This window comes from Rhinichthys klamathensis, unplaced genomic scaffold (assembly GCF_029890125.1).
Source record: "Rhinichthys klamathensis goyatoka isolate OS25496 unplaced genomic scaffold, OSU_Roscu_1.1 h1tg000422l_1, whole genome shotgun sequence".
In the NCBI taxonomy this organism is placed as follows: domain Eukaryota; kingdom Metazoa; phylum Chordata; class Actinopteri; order Cypriniformes; family Leuciscidae; genus Rhinichthys; species Rhinichthys klamathensis.
In genome coordinates, this window is record NW_026606920.1 from 534,931 (window position 1) to 554,736 (window position 19,806).

At 38.1% G+C, this 19,806-nt stretch overlaps 2 protein-coding genes across 2 annotated transcripts; one reads left to right on the plus strand and one right to left on the minus strand.

Annotated features, from left to right (window-relative positions):
* The first annotated feature begins 900 nt into the window (after window positions 1–900).
* hltf (helicase-like transcription factor) lies at window positions 901–11,665 on the plus strand. The gene is made up of 25 exons (XM_056235461.1): window positions 901–990; window positions 1,223–1,306; window positions 1,471–1,628; window positions 2,162–2,328; window positions 2,446–2,579; window positions 2,713–2,795; window positions 3,656–3,727; window positions 3,825–4,016; window positions 4,096–4,170; window positions 4,321–4,366; window positions 4,496–4,612; window positions 4,937–4,984; window positions 5,089–5,184; window positions 5,276–5,367; window positions 5,454–5,597; window positions 6,882–7,020; window positions 7,129–7,264; window positions 7,345–7,524; window positions 7,605–7,717; window positions 7,900–8,081; window positions 8,169–8,288; window positions 8,958–9,070; window positions 9,180–9,360; window positions 9,511–9,591; window positions 11,472–11,665. Exons 2-25 carry the CDS (start codon window positions 1,225–1,227, stop codon window positions 11,616–11,618), a joined length of 2,898 nt encoding a protein of 965 aa, XP_056091436.1. The 5' UTR covers window positions 901–990; window positions 1,223–1,224; the 3' UTR covers window positions 11,619–11,665.
* An 813-nt stretch (window positions 11,666–12,478) lies between these two features.
* gyg1a (glycogenin 1a) lies at window positions 12,479–19,371 on the minus strand. Its single transcript, XM_056235463.1, has 7 exons — window positions 19,224–19,371; window positions 17,258–17,393; window positions 16,927–17,101; window positions 16,684–16,846; window positions 14,968–15,094; window positions 14,121–14,340; window positions 12,479–12,722 (listed from the first exon to the last, which is right to left on the minus strand). Exons 1-7 carry the CDS (start codon window positions 19,228–19,230, stop codon window positions 12,555–12,557), a joined length of 996 nt encoding a protein of 331 aa, XP_056091438.1. The 5' UTR covers window positions 19,231–19,371; the 3' UTR covers window positions 12,479–12,554.
* Window positions 19,372–19,806: the final 435 nt, after the last annotated feature.

The following is a 19,806-nucleotide window of genomic DNA, read 5'->3' on the forward strand; positions in this document are numbered from 1 at the left end:
AGTGAGAGAATGGACACAGTAACTTTAAACCACATGTGTGATAGCATTTTTCCTGATACATTTGTATTTGCAGCATTGATTTCATGAATTCTCATATGTTGTTCTTTTGCCCGTGCCAAAACTGTCTCTTCAATCTACATTGGGTTTTTACAGAGGTCAAGACTATATTTACATTTCCATTGTCCCATCCTATCAATTTTTTTACTACTAATTTGTCATTTGTAACAACTTGTAAACTGTGAATGATGCATCCTTCCACAGTGAACTTTAAAAAATTTTACTTATCATTTCTTGACTTGATAAGTGTAACATTGAAAAATAAAGCATACAATTTTCGTCCTTTTTATTTAATGCATTCAGTAATTTCATTAAAAAAATTTGCATAACCAGAGTAACCACAGTAAGAAAAATGTGTTATTCTTTCTGGCTCATGCAAGATAAAATTATTTAGAATCATGTATTCTTTTTTAAATTAATCAAAAAAAAATTTATTTTATTTTTTGAAATAATGATAAAATCTTATTTTGTTTGATTAAAACACCTAAAGCACTTTTTTCAACAAAAAATTTTCAATTTACAAACAAACAGTCATCACAATCCATAAACAAAGATTATACATCGAATAAATACAAATAACATAATATGAATAACAAATATGAAATTAATCAAATTAATTTAAAAAACCGCCTAAAGCATTAATATATTCAAAAGATTTGTAGTGACGACTTTTGGTAGTCTTTGCTGGTTGGTTCACGTGACGGTGACGTGAGGTCTGAATCTGGCGCCGGAAATAAGCGTACAGTTTCAAAACACTCGCGCCACTGACAGGACAGGCGTCACTGAAGCCTTAACTTGTAGGCAGTAAATGACGAGTGAATTACAATAAACCCCTAGCTATAAGTACTGCAATATTCATCGCTTATGTAGAATTTGGATTTGCATCAGTTTACATACAGCATTCCTTTGTCGTACTGGAGTCTTGATCGGGAGGTGAGTGTGGCCTGTAGCTAAACAGTTTAACTTAATCCACGAGAGCGTGTTCGCTTGTTATGAACACTTCATTCTAGTTGGATGAATCAGTTTATTTTTTATATCACTATAAAGTGTCATTATATGCAATTAAACGTCTTTACATTTGGTTTATTATACATTCGAATGGCACTTTGTTTCTTCTGGTTAGGACCTGACTCAGTGACGTTTCGTGTTTGTGTTGTGATCGCAGACATGCAGTCATCAAACAAATCAACAAGTGCCCGAACTGCTGATCACCCTCACAACCCCTCGACCAGCGCCTCGCCGCGATACGGTGAAAAACAGCAGATGTCAAATACATTTGTGAAATGAATATGATTAATAATGGTCCCTAGCAAACTATAGTTTAAACTAAAACCTATTATATCTCCTCCGAATGTGTTGAATCAATTGTTGTCACGTCTAATATTAATTATGATTCCTGTCATCCAACACCAGCTTTTATAGATTTCATGGATGTCGGTGGCACAGTGACCATATCCCAAGAAATTGCTAATCTAACAGAAGATGGAGGGCAGGAGCTGGAGGCAGAGGAGAGTGTTCAGATCGGATCAATTCAAGGCTCAGTTGTTGGTCTGCGCTACTACACTGGAATGGTAGGGATCTTTATGTATGTGTATGTATAAATACATATATATACATGCATGTATGTGTGTGTGTGTATGTGCGCATACATAGGGTTTCTAAGTGCATTGTTACATGACCGTATTCCACATTTAAAGGTACAATATGTAAGAATTTTGTATCAAAATATCTAAAAACCACTTGCACGGTGTTATATATTTCTTTTAATTGTGTACTTCCATTTTCCATACTGCTATATTTCTTTGAGTCGTGTTGCTGTTTAATAGTAACATAACATACAAGAATGCAGTATTATAATTTACTGCAGTACAACATAGTTTTATATCTTCGCCATGACCTGTATTTCCCCGCCATCTGTACCGGTTTAATTCCTCTGACGCCCTTATCACCTGACAGGAACAGGTAATCTCACACCTGTTCCACCACACTGTGTATATTGCCCTCTAGTGGTTTTATTATTCGAAACACAGAATAATTCTATAATGGCTCATTCAATCTCGTTTAATAACAGGAATATTATGTGTGATTGTGACATATGCTGTAGGTCAATAAAGGAGAGATGGTGTCTTTGGTGAGAGAGCCGCAGAATCCCTATGACCGAAATGCAGTGATGGTTGCCAATGTGTATGGCAGTCAGGTGGGGCACATCAAGAAAGAGCTGGCAGCCCCAATGGCCTACATTATGGACAACAACTTGGCAAGGGTGGAAGGGTACTGTAGTTTCTTCTTTTCTAAAAATATTTTTGAAGTAATTTGTATTAAGTATGCAACTGATTTTTATTGCAAATTGATTGCAACAGATCTCTTTTGTGTCTGATTTCTTAATAGGGTTGTGCCCTTTGGGAAAACTAATACATTCACAATGCCTGTGAACCTCACGTTCTGGGGCAAAGAGGAGAAGCGAGAAGCTGTGCATAATCAGATGAGACGCTATGGTTTCAGACTTGGCTCTGACTTGAAAGGTGGTTGTTGTTGTTGTTGTTGTTGTTGTTGTTTCCCGACTGACAGTGTATGCATGCCATTATTTATTCACTACTTAATGTTCTTTGGTGAGTATATAATGCTTATATGATTGACATTATTTTATTCTCTTAGGAGGTGCTACCAAAACATCTTTGGGTAGAGATCTGCTTGGATTGTCCTCAAAAATATCTGCCATTCCTTTGACTGTTGAAGAGGTAAATTTCATCAAGTCACCTTTATTAATATAGCGCTTTTTACAATACCGTTTGTTTCAAAGCAGCTTTACAGTGATAACAGGAAAATTATCCAACAAAGTTTGTTTCAGCTGTACAGCAGCTCTAGAAGAAAATAGTGTCATTGTCCAGCTTAAGTAAGTTCGGTGTTGGCTCATTTCTGTTGTAAATATCATTAATTATTAATTTAGCTCATTTATCTATACAGCCTATGTATCTATACAACAGGGATGTAATCGTCCAGCTCAGTTCAGTTATCATACAATGGTGTCAATGCAGGCAGATTAATAATAATGTTGAATATCAAGTGTCTGTTTTACAGATTTTGGCTATAAGATGTTAAAATAAGTGATTGTTATTTGTCTAGTATGCTTTACTATCAGTGGTTTTGTGTTTTTTCTGTTGTTGTTTTTTACATCAAACACAGTGCTAACAAAAATGTCTGTATAATCAAAGATGAAAAAATATTAGTAATAAAAAAAAAATACATTTAAAAAAGAAATAAATTACAAAAAAGTGTATTTAATGTAGTATGTATCATACTTTTTTTTCAATGCATAATTTAGTTTTATCAGGTGCACACCTGTTAATGCCATAATATGGTAAGCTTTTTGTCTTTCCTTTTAATAGGCAATAATTCTATTTATTTTTCTGTTTTAGCCATACCCATTTATATGGTTAGTTACATTTAGCATTATTTATTATTAATTTAGCATGCTGTTTATGACCAAACAGTGCTGCCTGCAACACACCTGTTGAGAACCACCAGTCTGTATGTTTGATGCTTTTTGTTTAACTTCAATGAAATTGCTAATAATTTTATTTTTGTTACATCATATCAGCTGAAAAATGCCTTTGACAAGCTCTTTGATGATTTGATGGAGGATAAAACCAGAGAAATGGAGCCAGCAGAGGTGAGCACAGACAGAAAGAACACAGCTGTTTTTTTTTTACTGTCAATCTCATCCATCAGTCACTTACTGATGTCTCTGTTAATGTCTGTCCGTACAGGCAGTGTTCACTCCTCTACTCCCACATCAAAAGCAGGCGCTCTCATGGATGACCTCTCGTGAAAACAGCAACGATCTGCCCCCGTTCTGGGAGGAGAAGAATGGCCTTTACTTTAACGTTCTCACTAACTTTGCTGTGAAGGAGAGGCCTGAGAAAGTGCTTGGTGGGATTTTGGCTGATGACATGGGGCTGGTGAGATGATCTTAGACTTGTTCTTTTAGTGCTCAATATAAGCCCTACTAGTGCTCAGAACTTGTATGCTGTGTTTCAGGGCAAAACCCTCACCACCATTGCCTTGATAGTCTCTAATTTTCACAATGGGAAACCCCTGCCACTGGAACAATGTGTAAGATGCAGATGAAAATTTCTTTAACAAATAAAGCATGTGTGTGTAAATGAAGTTTTGTTGATATATTGAATTTAACTGATTACTGTGACCTTGCATGTATTGCAGCCAGAATTTAATCATGAACATATTAAAAATACAACTTTTCAGGAAGGACCATCTTCTTCTACTACCAGAAAAAAAGCAACCTCAAAAGGTAAAAAATGACACATATGTTTTTAAAACAAATTTGTAAAACTGCAATCCATTCTGAAGTGAAGAAGTTACATTTGTAGTAGAATACTGACGCACAGATACACAAATGTTATATATATTTTATTTACAGAGAAAAGTGGAGACCCTGGAGAGTCTGGGGAACCAGTGGGGTTGTCTCCATTGAAAAGACTGCATGCTAACAGTGCCACTGCTGACACCATTGATGAAGATGCACCTCAGAAGAAAGGTTAGTTTCTCTTAAGTCCTGATGCAATGTACAAATGTCTGTGGTTGGTGAGATTTTTAAAATATTTTTGAAAGAAGTCTCTTATGCTCACCAAGGATCCATTTATTTGATTAGAAATATTGTGAAAGATTACTACAACAAGATTTTTGTAACAATTTAAGAGTCTTTGTCAATTGAATGCATCTTTGCTTAATTTTTTCAAAAAAAGAAATCTTGCTGACCCCAAATTGTTAAACAGTAGTCAGTCAGTGTGTCATTAAAAGTAAATGTTAATAATAATTGTTGATTTTGTTTTTGTATCACACTTATTTGTGTTTCTTATAGCAAAAACCACGAAGAAAACTGCTAAAAAGTCTGCCAACACCAAGAAAGGTATGCTTACCTCCTGTCCTTTATTTTTCATGTAAACTGAAAGGCAGATTTCTAATATATATTTTCAGTGTCAACTGTCTTTGTTCTCACTCTCTCATACACAGGAGCGGTTGTGCTGGATGATGTGGACTTCGCTGCCGCTCTGGAGTGCACTTCCTCACAGGCTGTCCCAGCAAAAAAAAGTGCAAAGAAGAGTTCTGGTGGGTGTAACATTAATGACCATTTCTTCCATTTGTTTATTATGGTATGGGAGAGTTTTACAGGAATCTATCTGCTTTGTGTGTGTTGTAGGCACTGGTAAGGGCCCATCTGGAGCCGGTGGGGGGTCAGGGGCCAGAGCCACTTTGATTTTATGTCCCCTGTCTGTCCTTAGCAACTGGCTGGTGAGTGTTGAAAATCTGTTTTTTTATGAAAAATTAAGAAAATCTTTAACTCACGTTGCTCTCATTTGTGCTTCATATGCGTGCAGGACCAGTTTGAGCAACATATTCGAGCTGATGTCACATTAAAAGTGTACCTGTACTACGGTCCTGAGCGCAGCCGATCTGTCAGCCTTCTGTCTGGGCAAGATGTGGTTCTCACAACATACAATGTGCTTTCATCAGATTTTGGGGTGGGTGGATTTAAAACACAGTCCTGCTGTTTTTTTTGCATAGACATTGTCATTACATGACGCTGCTGAGCCAGGCTGGAGGCACTAAGTTAGATAGTATTTATATTGTGTAATTAGTGCAAAGAAAATCTTTTTATTGTGTGATACAGTAGTTAGATACTAAGTTTAAATAGAGTTGGATGCTACCTAGTGCAAATATTGGCAGATCCTATTTACACCTCGGTATTATATTGTAGGACATTATAAAATGGTATCCAGTAATAACTTTCAGTTTATATTTATTAAAATCATTATATCATTCCATATTTGATCTGCTCCTCAGAAAAAGTGTCCTTTAAGTTCTAGAAAGGGAGCCATGGTAACAATATGGGCTGCACTCTGGTCAAAATATACCAGTCTGTCCAATCAACATGAGGACACCACATCCAATTTTATTTATAAGCCTATTAAATACATGTTAAACATATTATTCCTAGTATTAAATACAAATTAGGCACTTTATTTCCACTTTTTGAATATTTTTATATATATATTTTTTTTAGAACAAGCTCCGACGTGCTGATTGGGACTGGAATTTATTCAGCTCGTGCTGAATTAAAGCCACAGTGCATTGTTCTTGTTCAAAATAGACCTGGATTAGCACGAAAAATAACACATTTCACCATAAAATCATTTAAGTGAAGTGTTCGGTGTTTCACAATCACCATATTCAGTGCTGTGAAAGAAAGAAATAAAAAAAACACAAAACACATCATTGCCAGGAGTTTGTGCCCAAACTTCAAAGGCCTGTTTAAACGATTAAAACTAGTTATATATTCACTTTAAGATTACTTTTATCATGTAAACTATATACAGCATGATATATGCATATGTGTGTGGGACAGTAGGAGGGGAACACGGTCCCATCGCAGCAGAGTATGCTGCCCGTCATAAATCAAAGCACGTGACAGACTGGTCGTCAGAGAACACCTGAAAGGTGACAGAATGAACGATACTCGTCTGTATTTGCAGTACACAAACACAAGCAGCGGCCAGTGTGAAAGCACAATGCTCTGCATATGCACAGCTTCTGGGCTGCCTCCACTCTGCTTGCACATTCAGTGTGAAACGGGCGTTACTCTTCACGACACTGTCCCAGTTACTGGCTTCATTTCCCTTGTAATTTTGTGTGGCTAAACTAGACACTAGTTGGTGGAGTTAGTGTAAATAGCGTCTGTCAACAAGACACTCTAAAAACTTTGGACAAATGGTGAAATAAAAAATGAACTTTGACCCTGCCTGCAGAATAAAGCCAGCAGTCCTCTGCACAAAGTGAACTGGCTGAGGGTGGTGCTGGATGAAGGTCACGTCATCAGAAACCCTAGTGCTCTTCAGAGCAAAGCTGTGCTGGGGCTCCAGTCAGAGCGCAGGTGGATCCTGTCTGGTGCGTTCATCTGGGTTACCTCATCACCTGTGAATACCATCAAAAGGACAGATCATTCATCGTAATGCCTATGAAGTCGACGTCAATCATGCGTATTTTTACCTTCAGGAACTCCCATTCAGAACTCCCTAAAGGATCTGTACATGCTGCTGTCCTTTTTGAAGCTGAAGCCCTTTGATGTGAAGGAGTGGTGGAACAGAATCATTCAGAGACCTGTGACCATGGGCGACAGATTTGGACTAAAGTATGTTAATAGCTGTGTCCCAAATCCCACTTTCAGTGCATTGAATTGAATTAACTTCTCTATCATATAACTGTTATCAGGAACTTGCAAGCGCTGGTGAAGGGCATCACACTGAGGCGCACCAAGAACAGTAAAGTGGCTGGGCACCCGCTGGTGCAGTTACCCGCACGGAGAGTGTTTGTGCAGCATGTGACTCTCTCTGAGGAAGAGAGGGAGGAGTATGAACAGGTCAAGAGGGAGGGCAGGAACATCGTCGGCAGGTGGGCACACTTTTGCTACAGATTTGAAGAGCATCAATATTACACAAAGGTTTAAAGTCGGAAACCATTTGTCTTTACAGGTATTTCCAAGAAGGAACGGTCATGACGAACTATGCTGACGTGCTGGCCATCCTGGTCCGTCTGAGGCAGTGCTGCTGTCACCCCAGTCTTGTGGGCAAATACACAGTGGCAGGTGTAAATTAGAGTTTAGTCAGTCGCTGATTACATTCAATTAAATATGATTAAATTATACTAAAAAATACAAATTTAAATTATTTTTAAAAACATACCTTACATTAAAGTTCATTTAAAGCTTTAACAGCACCCTAATCAGTTGTGTTTGGATGACCCCTTCTTTCGGGGAACGTGTGTTAGGTGATCTTGGGACACCCAGTGAGCTGCGGGAGCGTCTCATCAATAAGATCACATTGGTGCTGAACTCTGGCTCGGACGAAGAGTGCGCCATCTGTCTAGACTCCCTGCGTCAGCCTGTCATCACCTACTGCGCTCATGTGTACTGCAGGCCCTGCATCTGTGAGGTCATCCGCTCAGAGAAGGTCAGCATTACTGCAGCATCTCAGAGGTTTGCTGAAGACTCCTTTATTGGATGTTGTTTCTGTACATTGATTGTTCCTGTCTCTCAGGAGCAGGCCAAATGTCCCTTGTGTCGTGCTCAGATCAAGACTAAAGAACTGGTGGAGTATCCTGGAGAGGAAGTGGAGGCTCAATCAGCAACTGGGGAGAATTGGCAATCAAGTTCCAAAGTAACCTTGACATTTATGCATCTTAGGCTGTTTTGGTCAATGTGAAATTGGATGTAGCTCAAAGGGGACTATACAATTGTGTTGGTTAATATATAGTTTACTGGCTACTAAAGCCCTAAGTATACTTTTGCTGTCCTCGTGCGAGTGACTTGAGCACTTGAAAACAAAGTCCACTACACATCTTTCAATGCTCACGGCCAAAGGAGTATACTGTGAAAGTCTCGCGCACTCAACTGGTTTCAAATCATTCATATAAATGCGCCAAATCAGCATATTAGAATGATTTCTGAAGGATCATGTGACACTGAAGATGGGAAATTCAGCTTTATTCAAATAGAAAACAGTTCACAATATTACTCTTAATTGTATTTTTGATCTAATAAACAGCTTTGGTGAGGATAAGACTTATTTTAAAAACATTTAAAAAAAAAAAATCTTACCCATCCCAAACTTTTGAACAGTAGTGTAATAATTTCATAAAGATCCAGTGGATAAACAATGGACATCATTTAGCTTTTTTGGTTAAATATAAATAAATCCTTCAGGGCTTTCACAGTGCTTAGTAAGATGAGCAAACATTAACACTTCAGTTTCTTCAGCGATTAAAGAGTCTTTTGTGTTGGTCATTATGAGCAGCCATGTTTCAATAAAGTGCTTTTCTTTATGCAGGTTGATGCTTTGATGAGCAACCTCTTGAAGCTTCGCAATGAAGACCCCACTGTGAAGAGTCTTGTGGTCTCTCAGTTTACCAGGTTTCTGGATGTTATAGAGCTTCCCTTGAGGTACAGCTTTCATTCCTGAGGCTACTGAAAACTAGACTGTACTACATACTGCAAAAAATAAGTAGCCATTAGTGGTTTAGTGTGCTGACGCTGCTGCTGCTGTCTGCAGAGAATATGGATTCTCTTTCACTCGCCTGGATGGCTCAATGAATCAGAAGACCCGAGCAAAGGCCATTCAGGACTTTCAAGACTCCTCTCCAGGAAGCCCCACCATCATGTTACTGTCACTCAAAGCTGGAGGAGTTGGGCTTAATCTAACCGCTGCTTCCCACGTCTTTCTGATGGATCCTGTGAGTTGAATTCCCTAGGATAGTGTCAGCCACTAGGTGGCAGTGATGTCATGGTTTGATTCTGTGTCAATGCATCTATAATAGGGAATGAATAGAGGTTCACACACTCAAAGAGCTCATTTGTTTGTCTTTATTCTACTGTTTGTTCAGGCCTGGAATCCTGCAGCAGAAGATCAGTGTGTTGACAGATGTCACAGATTGGGCCAGAGCAGAGATGTGGTGATCACTAAGGTACAGTCTTTGATTTATGCCATGGCAAGCACACAGAGGAATGTTAGCGACTGATCCCAGTGGCTATTATTGCACGCCTGACGTTTTTCTCAGTGGTAACAGACAGTGCCGACAAATGCAACAACATGATGTTAATGGCTTCCTTATTAGCTCATAACTTTGAGGCTAACAATGAGGGCCCCAGATTGACTACAATGGTCACAATTTTGGTTAACATTTTTTTTTAAACAAATCAAGAATTCAAAAAACTAGTTTTACAGTTGGAGAGGATTGTTACATCTTTAGAGTGTGATGTTTCCTGAACAAAGGGATAGTTTACCCTAACATGAAAATTGTAATTTCTCACCCACTCCAAACCATATGACTGACTTTCTTCTGCAGAACACAAAAGATGATATTTTGAAGAATGTTGGTAACCAAACAGTTTTGCAGACCATTGACTTCCATTGTATAGATGAAAGAAAAAACACCAGAGACATTTCTCTAAATCTCTTCTCTTATGTTCCACTGAAGTAAGTCATACAGGTATGAAATGACATGAAGGCGAGTAAACAATTTTGTGTGAACAATCCCGGTTAGTTTATTATTTTTCTTTTTTTAAACAGTACGTGTACTTACAGTGGACTTATCTAAGAAAGCACTGGTAATGTAAGGTAACGACACGGGTTAAGGTTAGGTTCAGGGTTAGTACCTAGTTATAACCCAGTTATTGTCATTGATATAAGTACATAGTATGTACATGTGTAACAGGTCTATAAAGTGCAACCACTGTCCCTTTAAGCATGTTATTTTTTTGTTGCACATACTAATAGACACACAGTGAGCAGTGAAGCTTGATTAGACTCATGAAACGGTTCCTTAACAAATCACTAAAAGATTCCCAAACTTTTCTCAAGCAAGTCCAGTAGCACCTCATTGCATTACATGAGATCCAGGGGGCGGAGTTGGATCCAGATCTAAGGGGTGGAGATGGGTAGGATTGGGGGTGGGGTTAGAGATCAGGGGGTGGAGATGGGAAGGATTAGGGGTGGGGTTAGAGATCAGGGGGTGGTGATGGGTAGGATTGGGGGTGGGGTTAGAGATCAGGGGGTGGAGATGGGTAGGATTGGGGGTGGGGTTAGAGATCAGGGGGTGGAGATGGGTAGGATTAGGGGTGGGGTTAGAGATCAGGGGGTGGAGATGGGTAGGATTAGGGGTGGAGTTAGGGATCAGGGGGTGGAGATGGGTAGGTTTAGGTATATGTAAGGTGGGAGGAGTTGGATCTGGATCCAACCCCTTCCCCTGGATTTCGTGTTCTGCAGTGAGGACCATTGCAGCAAGTTAGTTGCTTGAATCAGACCATTCTCTCAATTGATTATTTCGTTAATGACATTGAACAGTTATACAAGATTTAAAATGAACCAAGAACCATAAACCAGTTTGTGAGACTAGTGTAATTGTCATTAAATAATTGACTGAGATTCATTGGTGTGTAATATGACAGCAAGTAAAATCCACATTCACAACAGAGGTCTGTTGCAATAAAAAGGTATTGTCTAGAATTCTGAGGCTAAATTGTAAGTTTGGATTGACTGTAAAGCTGAGTGATATTTTGAAAATAATCTGCATTTCTCTTTCAATCAGACATGAATAAAGAGTGACATTTACTTGGTACATTAGGGCTGCCAACTGGACAGTACCGGTAATAGGACTATTAGACTGACAGTATCAAATTAAAACAAATTTATACTAAACTTGATAAGTTTACATAAACTAGAATGATTATCCAGCTATTAGGTTCATATTAGGTAATCAGTGTTTGAGTGTGCTTTGAAAGGTCAAGAAAGTTAAAAAAAAAAAGTTGATAAATGAAACCACTTTCATTGTCTTCTGTTGTTTAGTTTATTGTGAAAGACTCTGTGGAGGAGAACATGGTGAAGATTCAGAAGAAGAAGCAGGAGCTTGTGGAGAAAGCTTTCGGAGGGAAAAACACACAGAACCTAAAACAGGCACGGATAGATGAGATCCGAACCCTCATGGAGATTTAGTTTTACCAAGCTAAACTTAACTGCAATCTGTTAATTTCAGATTATTTACTTTAAAGACAGCACTTTTTTACTCTTGCAAATTGTTCAGTAAGGTTGTTTTCCCCAAATACACATTATCTACACAATGTCTGTATGGTTGTTCGAACAATGTTCATTGCAATAAACACTTAGCACCCTTTCTTTGTGCATAAACTGGTTTTAACCACAGTAAATAGGGAATTTTGTTACTAGTTCTTTATTTCAGGTGGGGACAGTTACAGGAAAGTTTCAAACTAGTTAACAGCTACAGCATTAACAGTAGTAACTAGGTGCAGCAAAACCCTTGTGTCTTTTCCCTGCTACAGGGAGTGACTGCTCCGTAGACAAGAGCGGAGTGACCTTGGTTCATACAATAAGAGTTGGTGTATCAGAGCCAGTAATGACGATTTAAGCGAGTTGGCAGCAAACAATGTGTTTTGTAAACGATATCATTGCAAAGGCAGTCATTAGATGATTAACATTGAATGTGGAGTGGTGTTCAGTATATCTGGGATGCTGAAGTCACTTACAAGGTTTAGTATAATTTTGTTTGCTGTTCGTTTCCTACTAATGTTTCTGATCTTCACAAACACATGAAGGGCAAATGAAAGAGGTAAAACCTGAAAGGTGTAAGACCATTAATATTATAGGATTTTGGATAATAAAAAACAAACAAGTGTCTTGTTCAGTGAGATCAGAAACCATGCCTGAATTGTGTCATGTCTCCTCTGGAAATGAGGCAAGATGACATACTGTGTCATTCGAACAAGTGTCGCAATCACACTGTGTAAGAGATTGAGTAGTTGAGCTGCATAGATGATCTGGACAAGTATAAAAATCATAGGTTTTGGGGGGTTTTTTTAATGTTATTTCATGTCCTGTACAAAGTACAAAACTAGATCTGATCCTAAGCGCCTTTCACTTTAGGAAGGAATCTAGCCTTTTCTCTATGTTGTCAAAAGAGTCCAGTCCCATGTAGTCAGCTTGACCCTGTTCCCACTTCTGTTTCCGCTCCTGAGACGACATCTGAGGTGGAGGGGGATGATGGGATATGTGCATCTCAGCCACATCACTGTGAATATCACCCTGAGGGGAGGAAAAAAGCAAGCAAAAATCAAACAAAAAAAGTAAAATGTAAAAACGTCTAAAAGGCTATAAAATAACCTTATCAGTAACATTATAACAGATAAAGGATTTAATAACTTTCCTAGTAACATATGGCACTACTGATCAAACAACAAACTCAGTGGAACAAATCAGAAGATTAACCCCTTAAGTGTCACGGGCCCAAATCCATTACATTTTTATAACGGTAATATCCTATACTAAACCTAAACTAATCTTGATAAACTATATATCATTTGTAAGCTTACAATCTCTAGTTTGTTTCCATATTTGGTGATTGATTCAACATCAATTACAGAGGAGCCGTAATTTATCAGTTTGCTACAAGAATATTTTCATACTACTAAGGCGTGTTCAGACCTTTTTGAAATAGCATTGAACATGAAAATTCATGAAAGAAGGGTAGAAACCTCAGTTTGTTTTCATGCCAAGAGTTCAAAAGATAGTATCCATTCAATTTTTTTTTTTTTTTTAAGTCTGAAAAGGTTTTAAACAAAGAAAAAAAATGGATAGCATCCATTTGTGAGGTGGCAGCGAGCTATAACGCACATATGCGTTTCTTTGTTTCTTAGAGGTTGAATTCATATTAAAATCTGCCAAACTTCTCATATTACTTCTGAATAGGATGTCTACTTCATAAATTGTATGAAAATTGTGGAAATAATGGTTCAGATCACTCAAACCACATATGGAAATGGAGGCACCCTTATATGGGCAGTAATGGAGTCTGGTTGTCATCTAGTGAAAAAGTTTGGTACTGCGCCCAAACAAAATCTCACTGAAAGCTCATTTGAGATATCATTATCAACCTAAAATTTAAAACACAACTGTTCAGATTTTTGGCTTTGCTTTTTTTTTGCAGTTTTAGAGTCGCCCAGGTTTTGAAAATACACATTTTATATAAAATATGAATAATTCAATTTTTTACATTGTACATTTTCATAAACTCAAACATCTATAACTTTTTTTCTTTCACTTTCATTTATTTCACTTCTAAAAAAAACCTGCCAAATGTCTTCTTTAAAACAATACCAATCTTACATCTATTTTCCAAATAATTCTTGAATTACAACCATTTAAGTGTTGACCAACAGAAAACAACGTCTAAAAGAAATTGTCTCAGTGTATAAAGTTTGTCTTTATAATCTTGTAAAAATTTAATAAGCAGCATTCGGGTATTAATGACACTTATACAATCCAATCAATTCCAAATGGATTTCCCCCCCAAAAAAATCCATTCACATTTAAAAATACAAAAAAAAAAAAAAAAAAATACAAACCCCCCCCCCCCCCCCAACAATACTGGCCAAAAACTGCCTATACAATGATCATTGTGCCAGTCTCAGCAGCGGAGCTTACCTCTGTGCATCCGGAAAGGAAGAGCTGGTCACCATATTCCTCCTTCATGAGGGGCAATACTGAAGAACAGAAAAGCTCCCACCACTGCATCAAGTAGTTGGGGTGCATTTCAGAAGCATCCTGGGACTGTCCCTTTATACTCTTGCTTGTGGTGTCATAACTGTAATCCCACGGTTTGACTTTGCCAAGGAAATGAACAACTTTGGCATCACGGCCATATCTAAGGGAACAAGGAATGATCAGATCGCAACCGGCAAAATGACAAGGATTCGGAAATCCCAAACACTGGCCAACCGGAAGTGCTAAAGAGGGACCTGCCAGTTATATTCAAATTGCCTGCTAAACTTATTTTAATAAAGCCAAATGTTATTCATGGGTATGTTAAAATCTTTGTCAGTTTGTGGCATATAGGTACAACCTGTGCATTTAAATTAGATCCTAATGGTAGCCTGACTAACCAGATAACAGAATGTGTTGCTAGTGGAAAAAAGATCATGTAACAAACTATTCAAAATGACATTTCGGCTCTGTGTATAGACCCTAAAATAGCCCCACTATTTTTGGAGGGCAGAATGTATTTGGAGGAAGTTGAACTGCAAGGCCAGGAACAGAGAGGATTTCTGGTGCTGGCTTCATCTCTTGTTTCAATGTTGCTGTGTGATTGGGTTTTCATTTGACCTTGGCACGACTAATTACAAATACTTAACATCTGCAAGCAATCCTAACATTCATAAAATAAAAATCGAGAACAAATGAAGGCAACATGTGAAGAACTAAGTAACCCATCTGCTCGAACACCCACTTCCAAAACCCTGTGAGAATTCTAGCATGTTAAAATCTCACTCACTGCTTGAATGCTGGGAGATAGGTGTAGATGGCGATGCTGCTGAGGTTGTAGATGAAAGGAAGGTGTTTCGAAATGTCTGCTGTTGCCCAATCACCGAAGAAGCTGTTGAGAACACCCTGATCCCCACCTGATGAAAACAAAACGAATAAGAAATAGCACGGTCCTCAAGTCTAGGCAACGTTTCAGGCGCTCCACTGTGAAAAATATGAAAAAATATTTACAGAAGGTTGTAATCTTCCCTAACCAGATGAAGCAATTAGAAGATTGCTTCAGGATACACTTGCTTTGCTGTTTGCTTAACCTTGTTACTTGGTTTTTTTAAGGGGCATGTCAGCAAAGAAAAGTGACCTCAGTCCAGCTGACCTCAGATTATCAGTGAACATGAGACTCATGTTACATATGTATAGGACATCATGTGCTTTTCATGACTATGACTGAGAACATGTAAAAAAGGATCGTTCAATCCCCTCACAACCCTCACGTCATTCCAAACTCATAACTTTCATTTCTCTGCAAAACACAAAAGACAACATGTTTAATGAAACCTTAAAAAAAAAAAAAGTATTAATATGAATTTAATGGTTTAAATCCAAGTCTACTGACAAGACCACTTATATAATGACCAGATTTAACTAAGGTTTTTATTTGCATGTAAAAATTGATCAATGCACATAAAATATGATAAACAGAAGCTCAAGCTTGCATTAAACTGCTTGATTCATATCTTTTTTCTATATGGTTCATTAAAAACCACCCTTATTTGTGTTTCAAAGACAAATGAAAGTTATATGGTTTTGGAACAACATTAGGATGACAAATTTCTTCTTTTAGGTGAGCCCAAATAGGAGTTCTGATGAGGAGCCATAGGCTGTTAGGCATTGTTACTGGGACTAATCAATCACACTACAAGAACCCTCTGAGTCTGTATGTTGTGCTATATATACATTGCTTTTAAAAACACACAATTGCATCATGTTTTTATCTCTCTGAGTGACTGAGATAAAACAGAAATATGATAGCCTCCAAGACCTTCAAAAGAGGCCTGCTGATAACTTCTGAGGCTCATTTCTTTGTCCAAGATTAGGTCTCTAAATAAAGAGCAAACCATTTTGGGTTAGACATCAAAACACAGAAACATTGATGAAGTGACAAATACAGCATCTTCAATAGTTAGCCACATAAATGCACTGGGATTGAGGTATATCATGAAAGATAATGTAATCAGGTATAAACTCTGAGGGTTCCTGAGTCAAAAGTATAACCAAAAGTGATTTCACAAAGGTCTAGTAGGAGTCTCTCATACAAGAGGCCTTTGTTTACTTCATCCCACACCGACTTTAGGAATAACTCCCTCAGGTGGAGTGGTGCACCCAAAAAAAAATATATATATATATCACAGAGCCACCTTGTGTTCAGCCTACATGACTGATAAAGAACTCAGTCATTGCCATGTTGAGCTCAAGTTTGCACAACTTTCACAGACCGAGTTTTAAATATTGTATACCCTACAAGTTGTCCTGGAGGAGTGGGACCATTTTTTTTCTAACGAATTCCTAAATATATGGTTAAGCTTATTTTACAAAACATTATGCATTGCAGTTTTGCAAACCTCAATATAAGTCCAGGAATATTAAAACACCCCACCCCCCACCCCCCCTCCCCTCCCCTCCCATAGCTTCTTCAATAAATATAACAAGACTAAAGAGTGTCACTCACCATCAAAGCTGCCACTCTCTGAGCAGGCGGTGAGAAGCTTCCCATATGTCTCATTGGACGGGCGGAAGACGAACACACCAGAGTTGAAGCAATCAGGCCAGCCGGGATCAGGTGCAGCAGAGAGCTCCTCTCTCTCAAATAACTCATCTATGTTAGACAAAACCTGGCGACAAGAGGGAACACTGTTAAACCCTCAAAGACATCATGAAAACATCACTAGCAGCACTGAGAGGCAGGACTCACTAGGGTATCTGCATCCATAAACACGCATTTGGAGTATTCTGTAAGAGTCCAGCAGTGAAGTTTGGTGAAGGTGACGCCCAGGTCAGGCCGCTTCATCAGAGCCAAGTGTGCAGCATCCCCACTGTCCAACACGTCCACCAGCCTGACCTCATCATAGACTTTACGAAGCACTGCTCTGAAATGTAGCACACAGAGCACAAAGTGAGGTTGACTGATCTATAGATAACACTCTGCACTGTGGACCACAACAAATACCCTATGTGACTGTAAGCAAGGCAGTTGAAACCCCATTTACTTGTGCTGTGCTAAAAACACACAGCAAACACTCTACCTGGAGGGTTCTGAGACATGGGGGCCAATCATGGCCACTAGTTTCCTCGATGTGTTGTGGTTCCTCAAGGACTTGCCAAGTACCATTGCTCCTTTGGCATAGCTGTCAGTTGTAGCAAGGGTGACAAAAGCCTGGTCTGGATTAAACAAAAACACAATCATCACCATCATTTATGCATTCTCATATGTAATATCTTTATATTGCATATACAAAATAGCCATTATCAACCTTATTTTAAAACGAAAGAGTGGGTGCAGCCATTTTTAATTTGGAAGTGCCTGACAAAGGAAGCCTGGCAAATTAATTTGTTTTAACTGTAGAAAATGGTCTGTTATGCTGCTTAATAATGCAAACTGGTATTTGTTATATTTCAATTTATTATCGTAATCATCGTAGCCTAAATAGTTTTACCATTTACTGCACTTTGTTATTCTTTGTGTTACTTAAAGTTGACATGAAACGGAATTTGCGATTCTTTTCCTCATTATTTGTGACAGACATACCTGTATTGAAACTAGTTTCTGCCACGGAATAAAAAAATAAAAAATTGTGTATATATATATATATATATAGACTTTCTTTTTTTCTCTCAACAATTTACAATTCCGACTTTATTTTTACTCATTTTACTGACTTTTATCAGAATTCTGAGGGAAAAAAGAATTGCAAATTTATATTACGCATTTATGGGGGAAAAAGTCAGAAAGTCGCAATTACCTTTTTAATTATTTTTTTATTCAGTGGCAGAAACAAGCTTTCATATGTCCGAATGAAACGGTTTCTCGAACAAGAAAAAAATAAAATTGTAGGGTGAGACTTGATTTTGTCTAAATTTTGATTTTGGTCTTGAAATTGATTGGATCATTGTGGTTTGCTAATGCGGTGTTCTCATGACAGGTCGTCGCCGTCCCGCCCTCGAGCCAGTAAACAACACCAGAGGAAAGGAGAGAGTCATTAAGGGAAGTTATTTTTATTCAAGATTACAAGTGTATGTGAATTAAATAATGACGTGGTGCGTGGATAAATTATGTATAAATACCGCAGTACGCCATACAAAATTGTAAAAGATTTCCATTTTGATGTAATTGCAACCTTAATAAATCGGAAGTCTTGCATTGAAAAAGGTGAATACAACAGTTAGTTCAACTCCTTTGATTGGCCAAGCGTCGTTGATCACTCCTCTTGACAAAGAGCTCAATTTTTTCAGACCAGCTTATGTGATGATGCGGATTTGCGGAGTGAAACGGATTTTGAAAATCACAGCGTACATGTTTTCATGATTTCCATCACTAATGAGAAACCACAAAACCCGGAGTGGAGCTGGACGGACGATAACAGAACGGTTTGAGCGAAGGGTGGAATTATATGTCACGTCGCAGCACTCGTTTGGTATTTTGAACAGATGACACTAAACAGGCGTGGAGAATAACGTACATAACTTTCATGCTGTTATTTCGTGTGCCAATCAATGACTATTGCACAACAACAACTTTAATGTTGGCGTTAATTTAAAAACAACTTATGCACTAGCGCATGTTAACGTTAGATAAACTGATTGCAATACATCCGAGCGAGGGAAAACGCTCTTTTAGCACCGTACTCGCTGTGTGATCGATAGCCTACTCTCTGTACTATCACACTGAAATCACCCGGGATAGAAGTGACAAACTAACGGCAGCTCTTCCTGCATGACAGGCCAACGGCTGCACGCATACTGCGTACAAGAGGCGACTAGGCCATTTACGCAATATAGCACACTCTAAACTGTTTACATCGGCAAATATTACAGGACAACGCAGTCTACACAATGCTGAAATGATATGAAATGTAAGCTCTAATATCCAACGAGTCCTGCGACCTCTGAAGCAGCGCGTGGTTTGGACTACATGTTACTTGCGTAAACACAACTGTAATTTACTTCATTTTACCGGCACAGACGATATGTGACGTCCATAATGTTGCCTACCTGCCATGACTCATGTAACAGCTAGACCGAACCGGATACAAGTCCACTGTTAGAAACGCTGGGAGAGAAGCAGTACGTGTCTGACAGAGGATTTATACTAGTGACATGACTTTACATGGTCACATGACCCCTGACAACAGACACGCCCCCCACACTTACCACTCGCTTTTAACATTTCTGTGAAATACACTTCAAAACTCACATTTTTAAATATGTAATTTAAAGTGATAAAGGTTTTAGTTCATGTTCGAATGCAGCTCCTTATTGTCTTAGTAGTGTCGTCTAATTTACTTCACAAACATTAAAAAATAAAATAATTTGAAGCCATCTAATGATTACAAAGCCTTGAATTAGTCATTAATTGAGGATACTTTCATATATTTATTTTTTGTTTTCCTGTTAAAAGATACCACTTAACCTATACATTTTTCAGACTCAAGTACATTATATAGAATAAAATATTGAAAAATACCATTTATCAAAAGAATACTCAATTTTACCAAGACCTTTTTTGGAGTAGCTACATTATGATGGGAACAAAATAAAACTTTTTATTATAGATTATCATTTATATCAAGACAGT